Below are 16688 nucleotides of genomic sequence, written 5' to 3'. Positions count from 1 at the left end.
TTTCCGATTTCCTCGCTTCTGGTTAGTCGAGCAATAACCCAATAACGACTCTCGGATTGCCTTTCTCAGCAGACTATTGTGACTTGTACTGCATTAGGAGCCCCTAACCTTTCGAGAGTTTAGTAAACTGAAATCCTCAGGGATACAGTTAGTTTTTAAGTTAAAATTTAAGACGTTATAAAATACTACACGAAAAAGGAACGTTTGGAGGACGAGAACGCCTAAAGGGATGCGAAGGCGGGGGGTGGTATATCTCAATTTATTCGTGAGGGTCGCCGTAGTGGCGAATATTACTTTTTTTTATGAACATGTTGACGGAGTATGTTGCAGCAAAATGACGAGAGCAAGCGCGAAACTACTTGTTCAAAAAGGGGACTGCATCTTACCATGTCTCTAAAAAATGTTGAAAGATAGCAATTGGGAGCGTAAAATTTTACAATTTTCTCTTTGACTGTTGGTAGCATTTCCGGTAGAGAACGCAAGTTCGTATAACTTGACTTGTCTGGGCATGAGAATTTTGTGTGTATACTTACCTTTTCCTTCTGTCACCCACACAATAGACAACGACACAAACATCATAACGGAAATTGGAAATTTCCGTAAAGAACTTTTCCACCACTGGTTACTACCCAAACCGCAAGCTGTCACAAGGCAGATGAGGATTACAGAGCTCAATAAAAAAGAACAGCAAAGAAAAACCAAGGAAGCAAAACGCTTTTGACCATACATTCTGTACTTGTACTAAACTTTTTCATTTGTATTGCGACCCATAGACCATCCGTGCAGGTTATACATTTCATTTGCCCCTAGTTTCTTGGTCCAGCCTTGTCGTGGCCCCCTTAGCATGCTTCGCTGTAGTCCCACATTCCAAGGTCTCGAGAAAAACCTCAGCCGCACTGAAACAACAAAATAAAGTAAACAAAATATTGCAACGCGCGAAAAAAAATGGGTATATGCCTACTGTTTCCGCAGAAGCCACACCTTCGGCTCAGAACGTTTTGCAAGCGCGCAAATGTGGTCAGATACCTATACATGACAGCATTGATTAGGTGTATCATCAGAAAATGTAGCAAGAGCAGTTGGGTGCCGAGCCGAACCGTCGACTCACCTTGTTCAACATAAATTTCAGTGGAGTATTGAAAAAAACAATTTAGCTGACAGTTTTGAAGAGTATGGCAATTCTGATTGGGATGAAGTTTATCTAGAAAAGGCACGGAAACGAAGTGAAGTGCACGACTGTTTGAGGAGGGTGGTGATATCAAGATCAATTTGCTATCGCCTTACTCTCCTTTTCATCATCATGTTGGAGTGACGATTGCCATTTCGAACCGCAATGACGAAAAAATTTTTCCTCAACGCACCTTTATCCCTCGAGGTAAGAGGGCGCCTCACTGTGTTTACGAAATCACGAAAACAGATTTTGACAAAAATTTCTTCAATGGCACACTCGTCTTGGCCTGCAAGATTGAACAGTTAATTACAACAGACCTCAGTGGTGGTGGCAAGTTGCCCACAGCTGCAAATAGCCCAGAGAAACCGTTCAGCAACAGCAATCAACTCGCCTTTGCTGGAATGGAAAATATCTTTGAAACTATGAAATTTGCCGATATCACCTTGTACGTCTGTGGATGCCAATTTAGAGCCCACAAAATCATTTTGGCCACGAGGAGTCCTTTTTTTGCTGCCATGTTTCAATACCAAACAGAAGACTATTTTTCGGAACCCGTCGAAATTGAAGACGTCGAGCCGCTCGTGTTTCGGGAAATCCTCCACTTTATCTCTACTGGTCGTCTTTCGGAATCAGAGATGAAGTCTACGATGCCCTTTGAAATCCTCAAAGTGGCCGCAAAGTATCTGTTGGACCAATTGAAAATGGAATGCGAGACTCAATTGATTCACCGGATCTCGGCAGATAATTGCATGCAATTACTTTTTTTCACCGAAGAAAACCATTCGGCGTTTTATTTGAAGAAGTATGCGATCCAATTCTTCCGTAATTTCTCCAGCGAAGTGATGGCGACGGAGGCTTGGGAAAAGGTGGAACGCGATCATCCAAAACTGTGTCTGACTACGCTGAAGAAGATTGTCGAGACTCGTTAGATACATCAGAACGATATTGATCCACAACGATACGTGATGGCAGAAAAAGAACTGGATTCATTTGGTACCAAGAATGTCGTGACCAAATTCAAAATAACTTGTAATGCAACCACGTTTAATTGTATCGTTGCTCCTTTCACTCAGAAATACAGTATGGTCCAAAAAATCATAACAGTGATTTTATTTTGAAAGCCACCTACCCACATTGTGGGAAATTATGTTTAACTTTCGGTCCTAATTTTGGGGGGCTAGGAACAAAGCGAAAGGTGGGAGAAAGAAAAAGGGGTAATAGGCTCATTTAGCCACCGGTTATGTCTCCCCCCCACAAAAAAAAATTATGAATGAAACCAGACAGGCTGTCTGGAATTTCCTTTGCGGGTAAAAACGAATAACCGCATTGCAATAGCCTTAGGCTCACCGTCAATTTTTCGACAAGTGACGAAAAGGAAAAAGCTGTCCAAATCCTGCACAATAAAGCGGGAAAAATTCAAAGTTATCGTAATGTCACTTTCAATCACTTTTCATGCAAGTCAATTTTGACCGAATGCCGTGAGCTCGTTACGTTAATGAAATCATTTCATTGGTGATTATTATCATTTCCTATCATTTTCCTATTATTTAATTAAAGAAGTAACGGCAAACGACGATTTGATTTTAGATTAGACAATTTTTAATTTTTTGAGATGCCGAGATTTGAACTCGGGACTTCAGAGGCAGTAGAAAACCATCGTTACCACTAGACCAAGGCAGAGTTGATAAATTCATAAAGAAACGATTAACAAAGGGTACGAAACACTTTCAGGAATAAATTATTTGTTTTCCTTTCTTGTTTTGTTTTTAGTTTTCAAATAAAACTGCTTCAATAACTCTGTCTTGGTCTAGTTGTAACGGTGGTTCTCTTCTACCCCTCTAGTCCCGAGTTCAAATCTCGGGATCCCAAAAAATGGAAACTTGTTTAATTGACATTCAAATCGTCGTTTTTCGTTATTTCTTTAATTAAATAATAGGAAAATGATAGGAAATGATTAATAATCACCAATGAAATGATAGGTGGCTTCTAGGTTGTTTGGATTTTTTTGGACCATACTGTACATCAGCAGCAGCCGAGTATACCGTCACAGCAGCCAACCATGGACAGAGGGCATCAACAGTGGTGTTTCATTGAAGGTTGCATGCGTCATCAATAAGTATCTCTATACCACACCGTAGCTAGTTACTGTTTCTTAGATTCAGAGGCGAAATCGTGCTTTTCACACAGATCATTAGATGAATAACTGAAATAATCAAGTCATTGCCAAGTGAGCCTGACATTTCGCGAATAGACGGGCTAAGGCAAACTCATCTGTTAGTGAATCTCCCCGTAAGTCAATCTGCGTCTTTTTTTATTGCGCAGACGTGGCGCTTATAAGAAAAACCACAACGCACATTTAGTCTTTTCCGTTAATAGAGAGAACTGCTTCAAATGAAAGCAGTTACATCCGCCAACTTTGTGGACTCGTATGTGCAATCTATTTTTGATGTTTCACTTTCTTTTTCCGGTTTTTATGCTCATTTACTCTGAAACTTGTAAAGTAGTTTTAAAAATTTAGTCATTCTATACATGTAAAACAATTTAGTCCCCGTCGCATGGAATGGATCGAAGGTCGCGGCGTGAGCGACGAAGCACGGGAGCCCCAAATTAATGCAACCCCTTTTATTTTGTCGCTCCTCACCCAATTCCCCAGAGGCCTCCCAAAGCTCTTTAGGCGCGAAGGGTTGGCGGAATTGTTGTTTCTCGAAATTATTCGGCCTGAAAGGAGCTTTACATGTTGTAAGCTCGAAATGTTGTGTAAACTTGGTATTTCATTGGTTTATCAAGCCTCTTTGTAACGCCGGCGAGATTTCTTTCTCAGGTAAACTATTAATTAATCAATTGGTAATGTTCAGTAATCTTGAAAACAGCATTCTTGTTGCAAACAACTTTTTTCAAAGTGAGTGGCTTTGAAAATAGTAGAAAATAAGAATTAACCGTTAAACTGAAGCCTCTCGCAATGTTATAAACAAATATAGATCTATTTCAATATATTTATATATATGTGTGTATGTAAATGACTAAATGGTCATCTTCATTGCGAGACTAGCCGCTGTTGCCGTCCTGGGCGAGGAAAAAAAATAAAATGCTTGAAGCAAACCAGTGCATAGACAAATAAAAAAAACAATGGGCATGGTGAAATAAATGCGAGTCCGTTGCCGACGTTTCTGTTGGTTAGCGACAGTCAACGTGGACCGGGGCAAAACTGTCAATTCATAAAATTTGGCTGTTGTTTCCCAATATTTCGCGATGCAATTGTATTTGTGTGAGCAAAGTGATTGAATGCTACAAAAATTAAAAGAAAAACCTACATTTTATTTCTTCCATGTTAAATGAGACAGGTGTAATGCAGACAACCAAAGTTATTATTGTTTTTTATCTTGGACTACTTGGCAAGCTTTAGCATCATCTTTGTTTGTGAAATCCTTCCACGCTCCGCAAAGTGTGCGCCCGACAGCAAGACCAGTAGTGAATACTCTGGAACGACAATTGTGTTCTAGGTGCCTCAACCATTTCGTTTCGCATTTTTCGACTTCTCCTCCAGGAATGCATTTCAGCTCTTTAATGTCCAACAATATTTTGGTTCCCGACTTACAAATGGGGTCAAATGTAACGCTTTTTGTATCAGTGCCGTTCCCATACATGACAAAGTAAATGTCCACCATTGGTATGCCAAACTGCCTCGCTTCATCAAGAAAGTGCTCCTAGGGAAAAATCAATCGTATTAAGTTCTTCTCCGCATCCAGTATGGCTTTAACATTACCAAATTGCTGGTCTTCACACCAAAAGTTGCCATAGTGGGTACAGCAATTGTTACGCTGTCCAAGTTCATTCTATTGGTTGCCCGTATCTGAGGAAGCAAATGGCTCATGGGTTCAAACTTTTTATTATTGGTTTTGTCTTCGAGAAACTATGCCAAACGCCAAGTCATGTCCGAGTTCAATGCCAACCCATTAGCATTCGACCCATAAATGTCAACAATCCACTGCACATGTGTGGAACGATTTGGAATGCCACTAGTTTAAAATGCAAAATGAATCGTTGGGACTTTTTACTTTTGTCACTTTAGAATTGAATAACGTTATTACCACCAATTTCTAATGAAAGAATACTGGAACTGAAGATTGCCTAATTCGACTTTACCACCAGTTGACTTTCGCATCAACGGGAAAATCAAATTAACGGGCGTAGAGGTTAACGGAGGTAAAATAAACTTCAACATGAATGTCTCACCATCCTGCAAATTGCATGTTTTCTCTTTGCAGCCTTTACATTGACGGATTTTTTTCCCGTTTACAACAACCTCGCCCAGTCTACCTGCAATGCAATAGCTATTGAAAACTGCAAGCCACCAGGTATAAAAAACATTTACCTGCGCCTTCGTGACATGTTTGACAATACTGTCCAGCAGGTAAGTTGTGCATCGCAACTTGATCAAATAACGACAGGGTATTGAATATAAATTTTATTAAAACCTCGTACACAGTCAAAAACTTTACGCAATGAACGATGTTATTTATTTTACTAGATTTTACCTAAAGCGTAATAATATTTATCAACCGGCAACGGTGCATCTTAAAGACGCGATCTCATTCTTTTCATTGTCAAATGGCTACCATTTTTTTCTAACACTCGTAAATAACCTACAGCTATTTTTGTGGTTAATTTTTAGCAACATCATCATTATTATTGATATTCTTTCAGTCGTAAGTGGAATTTTAATAATGATCGCTTATAGTTAAATTTTATGCCATTACATTACGCCATTACAGATAATGAAGCAGCACACATGTTTATCGTGTGTTTGGTAGCTCTAACAACGTGCTTTCTCAAGAGATATTGCTCTCGTCTTGACTTCAAGATTGTTTCATCTTTATCTTTTGTTGGATATATCTCCCAACTGCTGCTAGTGCTTTCTCATCGAGTTCTTGCTCTGTTGATTTCAAGATTGGTTAATGCTCATAAACCTTTTCCCTATTTTATCGATTAATTTTTGTCCATTACTATACTTTCAGCTCCTCTAAATTTTCCCGATTTGTGTTTTAATAGAATCCAAAACTTCACATTGCTTTCTTGAATCACATGTAAACAACTCATGTGAAAAACCTAACATATGCTGCTGTCAACAGCCAGTGATTTATCGCTGTAAGGATTTTCTCTGATGCATGATTCTTTAGCGCTGGTAAACTTAATCCCTATTTAATAATTTATTTTTGTTATGAATTTATTATTTACAGTTTCTATAATTGTATTTTCAGATTAAATAGATGCTCGGCAATCAGCAATGAGAAGAAAACAGAGAACCATTGTCAGTGAGAGACAACTGCGCAACAGAATCAGGAAAGATGCCGCTCACCTTGAAGCGGAAGGAGCACTAATTCACGGCTCAATAACACCACCTCTTCAACCGACATCGTTAGTCGAGAGTGAAGAAGAAGAACTTGGCGCATCATTTCACGATTCACCGCCACCTCCTCACGATTTTCCTGACTCATCTCTTCAAAAAACAGTCGATCTTCACCTTCTCACAGACTGCGATTCCCAATATGATAGTAGTCAAGATTCATACGACTCCTACGAATATGGAAGTGATCCCGAAGGGGAACCTGAAGGAGGAGACCGTAGAGAAGATTGGGATTTTGGAGAATGGGAAGACGAATATTTATTACCACCCGCAGTGACAGAACAGGAACAGTTGATCCGAGACTTGGCTGCTTGGACAGTTTACTGCAACATACCACGGACGCATGTTAACAAGCTGCTGGTGATTCTCCAAAAACATCCTAGTTACGAGTCTATCCCTAAAGACTACCGCACTCTTCTCAAGTCCGTACGCAACGTTCCAGTAAAGTTAGTCGATCCTGGTTCATATTTTCATTTTGGAATTGCCAAGGGTTTGTCACGGTCACTCCGAACTTTAGGACGTGATATGGGTTCTGACATAAAGATTTTTGTGAACATTGATGGTATACCTATCGCGAAAAGTGGCAGCAGTCAGTTTTGGCCTATATTAGGGAAGATTGCTTGGGTGAAAAGATCTAAGCCTTTTATCATCGGTGTTTATTGGGGACCAAAGAAACCCATAGATGTCAATATCTATCTCGCGGATTTCGTAGAAGAGGCTACGCTGTTGGAGGTCACAGGTTTTAAATATTGTTTAATAATTGTATTCGTTCCGATTTAGGCTTTTATTTGTGATCGCCCAGCTTTATCATTCATTTTGTGCATCAAAGGCCACACGGGCTATTTCAGTTGTTTGAAATGCGTCACTGCAGGTGTTTCTTATAGGCCTAATGTAAACAAGAGAAATAGTATTTTTATAGTATTTCCTGAATTGAATGCCCCCCTGAGAACCGACGCTTCTTTTCGTTTTCGTGAAAATCCACAACATCATTTACCTGGTTCATCGCTGTTGGAAAATCTGTTCCACTTCAATTTGTTGATGGCGTTTTGTTGGATGGTATGCATGTAACAGATTTAGGTGCAATGAAGAAGCTCATTTCGCACTATATCAAAGGGAAATATCAACGAGTGTGAATGTCAAGAGTGAGTCGCGCTATATTAGCGCACCGCATTTCTGAGTGCATGAAATATGTCTCTTCTGAGTTTCCAAGAAAAATTGAATCTCTGGAGTTTGTCGGTCAGTGGAAGGCAACTTCGTATCGAATGGTAAAACTATATCTGGGTCCTGTGTTACATAAAAACCTAATCAGAGATGATTTGTTCGATCATTTCTTGCTCTTTCACACCGCAATGAAACTCTTATCAGACAAGACAAAGTGTTTTAAACCAGAAATCCTTATTTATTGCCAAAATCTTTTAGTGAAATTTGTTCATGATTGCATTAATCTATTTGGTCTTCAATTTGTTTCTTCCAACATCCATCACTTAATTCATGTCGTTTTTTATGTATCTTGCTTTGGCCCACTTGATTCGTTCAGTGCATACTCTTTTGAAAATTGTTTGCAAATTCTAAAAAATTTAGTCAGAAAAAGTGCAATGCCCCTTCAACAACTTGTAAATCGAATAGGTGAAATTGAAATAGTACAAATGCTGAATGCACAAGAAGAATTGAGAAACAATTTATTGGTTGATCAATTGCTACACTACCATCAAAATGGCCCTGTATTGCCTGGAATTTTGGGATTTCAGTACAAAACTCTTATTTTTAAAGGAACGACATTGTGTACCATTATCCCTGATTATATAATATAATTGTATTTTTCTTACTGCCAATCACGTCATTTTAATCGAAAATTTTGTTGAGCAAAACAATAAAATTCTTATCATCGGACGTCAGTTTTTGAATGATGGTGACTTTTTAACTTTACCGATACCTTCTCCTCAACTTCATTGTTATGAAGTGTGGAATTTGAGTTTTCTTAATTCTTGACCACTACGAGAAGTCATTGGCAAAGCATTTATAGTGCCTTCATTTGAAATAATAACTCCAGAGAAACCACAATCTTACGTTGCATCTTTGTTGTTGTCTAATGATTGTATACTATGAATTTCATTTTTCATTAAATAAACCTTTCTTTTCATTTACATCTTATTGTTTTGTTTACTGTAGATTAGTTTTCCCTACGATACTACATTCTAAGTATTAACATTAAAATTCTGAGTGCGACGAGTTTCTAGTTTTATAATCTATCAGCGCATTAGTTAATAATAAATTATATATACATAATATACGTCGGGTGGATAAACTAAAAGACAAAAAAGGGATATCTATTGGATATCGATGATAGACATCCAATAGCTATCTTCTATTGATCCAAAATTTTCAAAATGGATGGGGATATGGCTCGGATGTACAGACGTGCCATGGACGTACAAGGGAGGAAATGTGCCACTAGAGAACAAGGGTATTATTTTGAAGGAGAGAGGGATCAATGAATTCAGCATTTATCATTAATTTTGCTGAATTATTCCTCCTGGCTGTCCTCGCCCTCATATAAGAAAACCAATGCGTATAGTTCGCAATCCTCATCATACTCTAGATCGCCATATTCATAAGATGGATCTTCATAATAAGGATCTCAATCATATCGATCTCTTGCTCGCAACATCATTCTACAATACAAATTAAAAAAATTAACAAGTCTGACACTTTAAGCCTTGTGGAATGTGTAGTTGACGCCAACAACGGGTGTCGTCTGCTATAGTAAACTCAATTCGTGAAAAAACTCATATCCCGTTCTCTCGTTGCTGTTTCCGAGAAGTTGAATCCAACTGCATTTCTTCCATCCTCTTCTAACTGGTGTGTAAAAATAAAACCTTTTAATTTCTAGAATTATTTCCCCCTTTGTCAGAGAAAGTCTGGTGAATTTTGTTGTCGCTCGGCACCGAAATGTAAACGCACAATGCGTAGTGTAAAACAGAGTAATAGGGATTTCATGGGTTTAAGTTGTGCTCTGTTTGTGAGAAAAATTCCATTATAGTGGAAGATGGTTCTGAGAAATGTGAATTGGAATATGTAGACACAAATGTTTCATGGATTCAAAATTTCATGGATATTGATTTACCCCACGGGGTTTTATTGCTGACCTTGAAGAAATTTCTCAAAATTTGTAATTCTCAATCTTCCTAAGTAAAATAATGTTAAAATTGTCATTTCAGTTTAACGTCAGTAAATTATCAATTAATTTTTTGACATAAAGTTCGATTTGTGCTTTGAAGGAAAACGACGAATGCAAAAAAGTTAGATCTTTAAGATCTTAAATGCATAAATAAAGAAATTTTTTTTTCGGCCAATACTTTAATTATTAGAATCCAGAGGAAATCTTTTATTGATTTTATTGAACGTTCCGTGATAAATAGAATTATGAAATTTTTTTCCAAAACCTGTAAAAAGAACCTTTCAATTTAGGTGCGAAAACCTTGACAGGTTTTTTTTTCAAAGGATTTGTTCGGCAGGGAAGTAGTGTCAAAGTTGCCTTACCGAATATTGGATGAAATGAATAAAGATGATGAAACTGATTTGAGATTGCTAACCTGACTGTATTGAACTGACTTGTAGTATGGATAGATTGAGACAGCGAAGGCCGGACCCCCTCCAGAACATTACATTGACACCAAGGGGGGAAAGGGCACAAAGAATCAGTACAGTTAGGCGGGTGACAAGGGGCCACCTATCGGGGGCCCCGAAGATCGTATTCCTGTAAATGGGACGGAATCCTGGTTGTCCGGCCGGATCTCGTCGTCGGCCGTTGGGGACGTCTTTCGTTTCCAACATACTCCCCACCAGAGCCCATGCCTTGGGACTCGACCTCGCCGACGTCAGTAGCGGCCGCATTGGCCACATGATCATCTTCTTCGACGTCAGTTGGATCGATCGGAAGCAATGGGAGTGGAGCCGGATCAGGTGGATTTGGAAATTGCGGAGCAGTTGCTTCAGCTGGCTCCGGATTCAATGCACCGTCTGCGATCTCCATATCTTCCGGTTGATCTTCTCTCAGTTCTACGGGATATAAACATTGAATGGCTCGGGTTAATAATTCACCGTTTGGGAATTTAACTATTGCGGATCGGACTAGGCCGTCGCAGCTGGGGAGTAATTCTTTAACTACTCCCGTCTCCCACATGAGCCGTTTGGAAAGTTTGTCGTGGATTACGACGACTTCTCCGACGCGGATTTTTCTGCCCGACGCTCCTTTTGCGTGGAAATTATCCAGCTGCATCAGGTAATCGGAGACGAACCGCGAGCACAAGTCACTGACGTAATCGCGCCTGTTCTGATCCATTTTCTTGAGTAGTTCACTTGTTGAATCGGGAGCCAATAGATTGACTGCTGGCTCCGCCGTAGCACAAGTTGAACGACGATTGTTGAGAAACTGATTCGGAGTAATCGAGAGCGGATCGTCCGCTCCTTCTCCAATGTAGTTCAACGGTCTCGCGTTAATCACACTTTCCGTTTCGATTAAACTCACTTCCAGTTCGTCATACGCGAGACATGCACGCCCGTTGAATCGTCTCAATAGATCTTTCGTGATCCTCACCATTCTCTCCCAGAATCCGCCCCACCATGGAGCGAGGCTAACGGAGAAGATCCAGCTGGTTCTTCTCATGGCAAGGAGGTCGTGAACGGATGGGTCGGATCAAATGTTTTTAAGATAACGAGACGCACAACGGAAAGTTTGGGCATTTTCACTGTACATCACTGACACTGGGCCTCTTCTGGCGGAGAATCGACGGAAAGCTAACAGAAAGGAGCGAGCCGTCATGTCTTTGGTCAACTCCAGATGAATCGCTCTCGTCACGGCACAAATAAAGATGCACACGTAACTTTTCGGTTGCTTTTTGTTGATTTGGTGCGCTGGATCCAGTTGGTCACCATCGTCTTCTTCTTCGGGAGCTTCTTCGGTGGGAAGCTCCGCTGCATCCGGGTTCTCTTCTTCTGGTGGAGGTTCCGGAATGACTTGTTCGACGGATGGCGCCGACTTGGATTTCCTTTTCGGAGTCGCGTTTTTGTAGTACAGCGGTCCAGCGAAATCGGTTCCGGTTATTTCGAATGCCCTGGCATCGCGGAGTTGGTTGGCTGGTAGCGGTGCTGCTATTTGTCGGAAAGGAGGTGAAGTCAGCTTCTGGCACTTCACACAGGCGTACAAAACGTTTCTCACTTGTTGGCGGCCCTTCACGATCCAATATTTTTCTTTCAGTTCTGACAGTGTCGTTTTTACTCCTGTGTGTGAATTAAATACATGTTTGTTAGTTATCAACATTGTTACGACAGGATCGTTTGCTGGGAGAAGGATCGGTGGTTGAATGTCTCGATCCCTGAGGGCGAGCGCCACTCTTCCAGTGACTCGGATGAGTCGATCTCGATTGTCCCAGACCGGTCGGAGCGATGTGATTTTCTCCTTTGGTTGAATCTGCAGTCCGAGCTGGAGTGTCCAAAAGGCTTTGGGATAGCGTTCTACTTGGAGGTGTCTGCAGATGGCTAGCTCCGCTTCGTTCAGCTCTTCGGTGACTATCTTGTCGATTGTAATTTCTTTTCCGGCGACTGTGATTATTTCTTTTAGTTCGAGTCCTGGGCCGCGCGTTCTTTTCTTCATACGGTTGAGCACTCTGTTGATCCAGGCTGTTCTGAAAAGTAGTTTTGTCCATATAGAGATTTTTTCGAGGTGCCATTCAATTGGCTGGGCGGTTTCGACCACTGCAAAGGAGACGGTCGCCGTTTTCTTCGTGACCTCTTCCTCGATTTTCTCTTGAGTTTCGGTGGAATGGTTTTCTGGAGAATTTTGCCATTCGCTTTCTTCTTCTGTTAGCCAGGTTGGTCCGTGCCACCAAAGTTTCGATTCCACCAGCGCATGCGCTGGCGCTCCCCGCGATGCGAGATCGGCTGGATTCTCCAATCCGGGGCAATGTCTCCGCCATTCCGCGTTGGAGAATTTTCTGATGGTTTCCACTTGGTTTCGCACGAACGGTCTCCAACGATAAGGATCTCCTCTAATCCATCCAAGTGTGACGAGGGAGTCTGTCCAGTAAGTCGTTTTCCATGACTCGGTGTGAAGGGAGGTTCGAATTTTTTCTCCTAAACGGATTGCTAACAAAGAGCTTAGTAGTTCGAGTCTGGGTAACGTTACTTTCTTTTTTGGAAGAGGCGTCACTCTCGTTTTGCTGGCTAGGAGAATGGTGTAAGGAGTTCCGTTCTCCAGTTGGAGCCGTGCGTAGGCTACTGCTCCGTAGGCTGCCTCTGATGCATCGCCGAACACGTGAATTTCTGCGGAAACGACGGAAGGTTTTGAATATCCAATCCATCGTGGGATCTCCAAATTATGTAGATCCTTCAGTCCTTTCATGATGCTGCTCCAGGTGCTCTTCACTTCGGGTGTGGCGTCATCGTCCTAACCTATGTCTCCTTCCCAAAGTTTCTGATAGATTATTTTTAAAAGTAAAACTGTGGGAGCTAGAAAACCAATTGGGTCGAATATCCTTGCTGAGATGCTCAGAATTTTTCTTTTGGTGATTTTTTCTCCAATCTCCACGGCTGCTTCCATGATAGATGTAGGGTCAAATTTAAATGAATCGGAGCTCGTGTCCCATCTAAGACCCAGTGCCTTGTGCTGGCCATCCATTGTGGGTGAAAGGATTCCGACGATCTGGTTCGACATTTCTTTTTCGGTGAGAAAGTCACGGAGCTGCTTGTTGTTTGTTGCCCAGCTCCTCATGTTGAGTTGGGCCTCTGAAAATAACGTGACGGTCTCTCCCACCGTGGTAATGGCTGTTGGCACGTTGTCTGCTCCTCCAAGGTAGTCATCCACGTAAAGTTGCTCTTCTATTTGTTCGACTGTCTTCTGAAATCTGGGTTTGACTGAGAGCAAATGTTTATTAATGGTCACTCTTAAAAGGAATTTGACTTTAACTTAGCCCGAATGGCACTCTTTTCCATTTGTATGCGATGAAATCGGAGTCGGGATTTTTCGGCTCCCTCGGCCATAAAAATCTGACCGCTTCGGCGTCTTCGGGCTGCAGCGCGATGTTGAGGAATGCTTTTTCAATATCCGCAATCCAGGCAATCCGGTTCATCCGGAAGCGCATTAAGACCGAGAGGAGATCAGGATTTAGATTCGGTCCGGTCTCCAAAACATCGTTGAGGCTCGGCCCATATTTGGATCTTGCGGCGCCGTCGAAAACTGGTCGAATTTTTGTGGTGGCCTTGTCCGTCCGGTAGACTGAATGATGCGGTAGATAAGTGTGGAGGCCATCGTAATTAAGATTAGCCTCTTCTACAAATTCGTTTGCTATCAGTTGATTGATTTCTTTGGTGTAGTTGGCTAAGTCGACTGGAGATTTGCGTAGTTTGAACAGCATGCTTCTAAATCTTGTAGCTGCCATCTGGTGGTTGATTTCCAGTCTCCATCTGTCAGTCGTCCATGGGATTGGCGTGCAATACCTGCCGTCTTCGAATCGCGTGATTTCGTTGCAGAAGGAGCGGAATTGATCGTCCTTCTCCACAGCAACACAGTCGTTCAAATTGGTGAAATTCTCTAGACGCCAAAATAACGAGAGATCAAAATTCAACTTCTCCATTTCAAACCTTTTGTTTTCTTTTGTCGTGTCGAAAAAGCAGATCTGTTCAGAATTTTCTGGTAGTGGAAGGAGACTGGAATTTCCTGTCTCCCTGCTTTATGACTGGTCTGGTTGGATGCTGTTGAAAAATTTCGATGGCTGTGAGGTGATCTGTGGTAGAGAGCGTTTGAATTAATTAGTAGTTGACTGACAATTGTTTGACTTTGTTTCGATGATTTTTCTTGTGATGGACCGCCGATGACTTTTCCATGTTTTGAAGTGTAGGCTCTGAGTCCGCACGGGCTGATAGTTGCCGGCTCGTTGAACATGATGTTGAACATCTGGTCCATTCCAACAAGAATCCCGACGTCCTCGTCTCCACCATCACGTTCGAAGCGGTCGTCTGACAAATTTTCATTTTCCAGCCAGAGCTTTCTTGCAAATTCTGTAGTTTGGTACGGGCCGGTGCTTCCAACTTTGTCGGTTGCTTCTAAAGCTTCAATACGCACCGTTGGGGCTCCTGGCCAGGTGCCCCGCACCGTCATCTCGACTACGTTGTGAGTTTCTGCTGGAGGGGCTTCTGTCTGCCGGAAGGCCCTGGTCGTGATCTGTTCCACCTGGATGATCTTCAGTTGAAGTTCTTTCGAAATCTGCCTTTTAATCCATGTTCTATGGCTGCCATCGTCGAGGAAGAGAATCGCTCGGATTTGTTTTCCATTTGGGCCTGTAATGTATACGATTGCTGTTTTTAGGATAACTTCACCAAAGGAGCTTGCACATGCTGTTGTTGAGCTGCTCCCAGCGACCGGTTTGCTTGGAATTATAGTTAAGGATCCGAATCTGGTATCTTTCTCGGCACACAAGGATGTGTGGTGCTTAGCTCGGCATCGTTGGCACCTGTGTGGATTAAAACAAACAGTGGTCTCGTGATGACCAAAACAATTAGAGCATCTTTTTTCGTTGGTGATGACTGCTTTTTTCTCTTTCAATTCCATTGGGCAGTTGATATCCCAATGCATCTCCTTGCATAACACGCATGGCAGCATTGGATTTCTTGGAGATGATGCTGTCGCTTGTCTCCTTGGTGGTGTACTGCCATTTCTTCTTGTTTTGCTTGAATTTTTTGGTTGTGGAGTCGGCTTGCTGCTGACTCCGAGCTGAGAAGCTGTCGGTGTAGTAGGTGGTGTTGATTTTGCCGGCTGTTGAGAATTTTGGGCCGGCTTTGGTGTTGTAGCTCTCAGACGGCTGAGTCGCTCTGCAGCTTCAACTTGCTCTTCGATGAATTTTAATACTTGATCAATGGGTGCTACCTTATTCTTTGCTGATTTGGCCCACTCTGCTTGAAGTTTGAGTGGGATCGAGCGTAAAATTCTTGATCCAAGGAGACATCCGTGGCTGGCTCTTGCAACTCCCAGTGTCTCCAACGCTTTGATATGTGACTGGATAGTCAGCTGGAAGCACCTGAGTGCCGCTGTATCAGCTACGTCTCTCACTGGTTGCAGCGTGTCCAATTTGTGGGTGTGAGCCTCGATCAGGACGTCCGATTTGCCGTACATCGCCTTCAGGAGGGTCACTGCGACGGTGTAGTTTGCGTCTGTCAGCTCCAGATTCTCCACACATAGCTGTCCTTCGCCTTTCAGGTAATCTTTCAAATATCCAAATTTTTGAACCGCCGGAATGGCCGATTCGTGGACGGCTGCGTTGTAACCTTCCCAGAAGGCCGTCCATTCGAGCACGTCCCCTTTGAACGGCTTGATTTGACGTTTTAGCAGTTTAGTTGACGCAACTGCGGCTGGAGCTGCCAGCGCTCCTGGTGCAGCTGCTGCCGGAATGGCAGCAATCAGTTGTCGGAATAAGTTCTGTTGATCTAGATTTTCTTGTTGACGGATTGCTCTTTCCTGTGCTCTTGCAGCGTCTTCATCGATTTTTTCTTGGGCCCTGGCAGCGTCTTGATCGGCCTTTTCCTGGGCCCTGGGTGCATCTTGATCGGCTTTTTCCTGGGCCCTGACGGCATCCGCTGCTGCTTGTCGCGTCTTGAGCATGAGCAATAGCGTCTCGTCATGCCGCTTTCTTTCTTCAGCGTCTTCCTTCTTTTTGAATTCTTCTTTTTTTCGTTTTACGATCTGGAGCGCGTCGCCGACATCTTCATCGATGGCTTTTTGATCAACATGTCATCCTCAACCTTTCTAAGTGTCTTTTCTTCTACGCCGTCTCACCTCATCAAGACCACAAACTTGCCCCTCTACCATTGGAAATGGGCTCCGGCATTCTTCAACCGTCTGCTGAAGTCAAACACCTTGGCGTCACTTTTGATTCTCATCTTTCGATGTCCTCCCACATTCGCAATATTTGTCGGTCCTCTTTCTTTCACTTGTGGCGTATTGGAAAAGTTCGGCGCTTTCTGGATCCTCTTACTACTAAGTGCCTTGTTCAGTCTCTTGTCCTCTCTCGAATTGACTATGCCTGTTCTCTTTTCGCCGATCTTCCTGGCACTTTGCTCTCT

The 16688-nt window shown here is 42.3% G+C and overlaps 5 protein-coding genes and 1 long non-coding RNA gene across 6 annotated transcripts; 2 read left to right on the top strand and 4 right to left on the bottom strand.

The window, feature by feature from the left end:
• Positions 1 to 1333: 1333 nt before the first annotated feature.
• On the top strand, positions 1334 to 2100 carry LOC124352516 (speckle-type POZ protein B-like). The gene is made up of 2 exons (XM_046802073.1): positions 1334 to 1375; positions 1465 to 2100. The coding sequence occupies exons 1-2, from the start codon at positions 1334 to 1336 to the stop codon at positions 2098 to 2100; spliced, it is 678 nt and encodes a 225-aa protein (XP_046658029.1).
• Positions 2101 to 4732: 2632 nt separating this feature from the next.
• Positions 4733 to 5622, bottom strand: LOC124338226. The gene is made up of 4 exons (XR_006917698.1): positions 5544 to 5622; positions 5260 to 5488; positions 4935 to 5187; positions 4733 to 4875 (listed from the first exon to the last, which is right to left on the bottom strand). It is a non-coding gene; the product is annotated as an uncharacterized LOC124338226 (long non-coding RNA).
• A 603-nt stretch (positions 5623 to 6225) lies between these two features.
• Positions 6226 to 7369, top strand: LOC124352377. The gene is made up of 3 exons (XM_046802008.1): positions 6226 to 6353; positions 6430 to 7314; positions 7356 to 7369. The coding sequence occupies exons 2-3, from the start codon at positions 6456 to 6458 to the stop codon at positions 7367 to 7369; spliced, it is 873 nt and encodes a 290-aa protein (XP_046657964.1). The 5' UTR covers positions 6226 to 6353; positions 6430 to 6455.
• A 2936-nt stretch (positions 7370 to 10305) lies between these two features.
• Positions 10306 to 11175, bottom strand: LOC124352220. The gene has a single exon (XM_046801995.1). It carries the CDS (start codon positions 11173 to 11175, stop codon positions 10306 to 10308), a length of 870 nt encoding a protein of 289 aa, XP_046657951.1.
• Positions 11176 to 11271: 96 nt separating this feature from the next.
• LOC124352060 lies at positions 11272 to 12975 on the bottom strand. Its single transcript, XM_046801986.1, has one exon. It carries the CDS (start codon positions 12973 to 12975, stop codon positions 11272 to 11274), a length of 1704 nt encoding a protein of 567 aa, XP_046657942.1.
• A 45-nt stretch (positions 12976 to 13020) lies between these two features.
• Positions 13021 to 16453, bottom strand: LOC124351901. Its single transcript, XM_046801977.1, has 4 exons — positions 16420 to 16453; positions 14214 to 16340; positions 13540 to 14163; positions 13021 to 13487 (listed from the first exon to the last, which is right to left on the bottom strand). Exons 1-4 carry the CDS (start codon positions 16451 to 16453, stop codon positions 13021 to 13023), a joined length of 3252 nt encoding a protein of 1083 aa, XP_046657933.1.
• Between the last annotated feature and the right edge of the window lie 235 nt (positions 16454 to 16688).

The sequence above is a fragment of the Daphnia pulicaria genome, chromosome 1, assembly GCF_021234035.1.
Source record: "Daphnia pulicaria isolate SC F1-1A chromosome 1, SC_F0-13Bv2, whole genome shotgun sequence".
In the NCBI taxonomy this organism is placed as follows: domain Eukaryota; kingdom Metazoa; phylum Arthropoda; class Branchiopoda; order Diplostraca; family Daphniidae; genus Daphnia; species Daphnia pulicaria.
Note: the sequence above shows the minus strand (reverse complement) of the source record. Positions and strands in the feature narration are given on the sequence as shown.

Excerpts from the sequence above, each read along its gene's own strand:
- LOC124351901 (XM_046801977.1), bottom strand. The coding sequence starts at position 16,453 with ATGCCGGAGCCCATTTCCAATGGTAGAGGGGCAA. Across the intron at positions 16,341-16,419 it reads TTCCAATGGTAGAGGGGCAA|CCATCGATGAAGATGTCGGC; the intron begins GTTTGTGGTCTT and ends TTGATCAAAAAG. Across the intron at positions 14,164-14,213 it reads ACGACAAAAGAAAACAAAAG|AGAATTTCACCAATTTGAAC; the intron begins GTTTGAAATGGA and ends TTTGGCGTCTAG.
- LOC124352377 (XM_046802008.1), top strand. The coding sequence starts at position 6,456 with ATGAGAAGAAAACAGAGAACCATTGTCAGTGAGAGACAACTGCGCAAC.
- LOC124352220 (XM_046801995.1), bottom strand. The coding sequence starts at position 11,175 with ATGGTGAGGATCACGAAAGATCTATTGAGACGATTCAACGGGCGTGCA.
- LOC124352060 (XM_046801986.1), bottom strand. The coding sequence starts at position 12,975 with ATGAAAGGACTGAAGGATCTACATAATTTGGAGATCCCACGATGGATT.
- LOC124352516 (XM_046802073.1), top strand. The coding sequence starts at position 1,334 with ATGACGAAAAAATTTTTCCTCAACGCACCTTTATCCCTCGAG. Across the intron at positions 1,376-1,464 it reads ACGCACCTTTATCCCTCGAG|ATTGAACAGTTAATTACAAC; the intron begins GTAAGAGGGCGC and ends TTGGCCTGCAAG.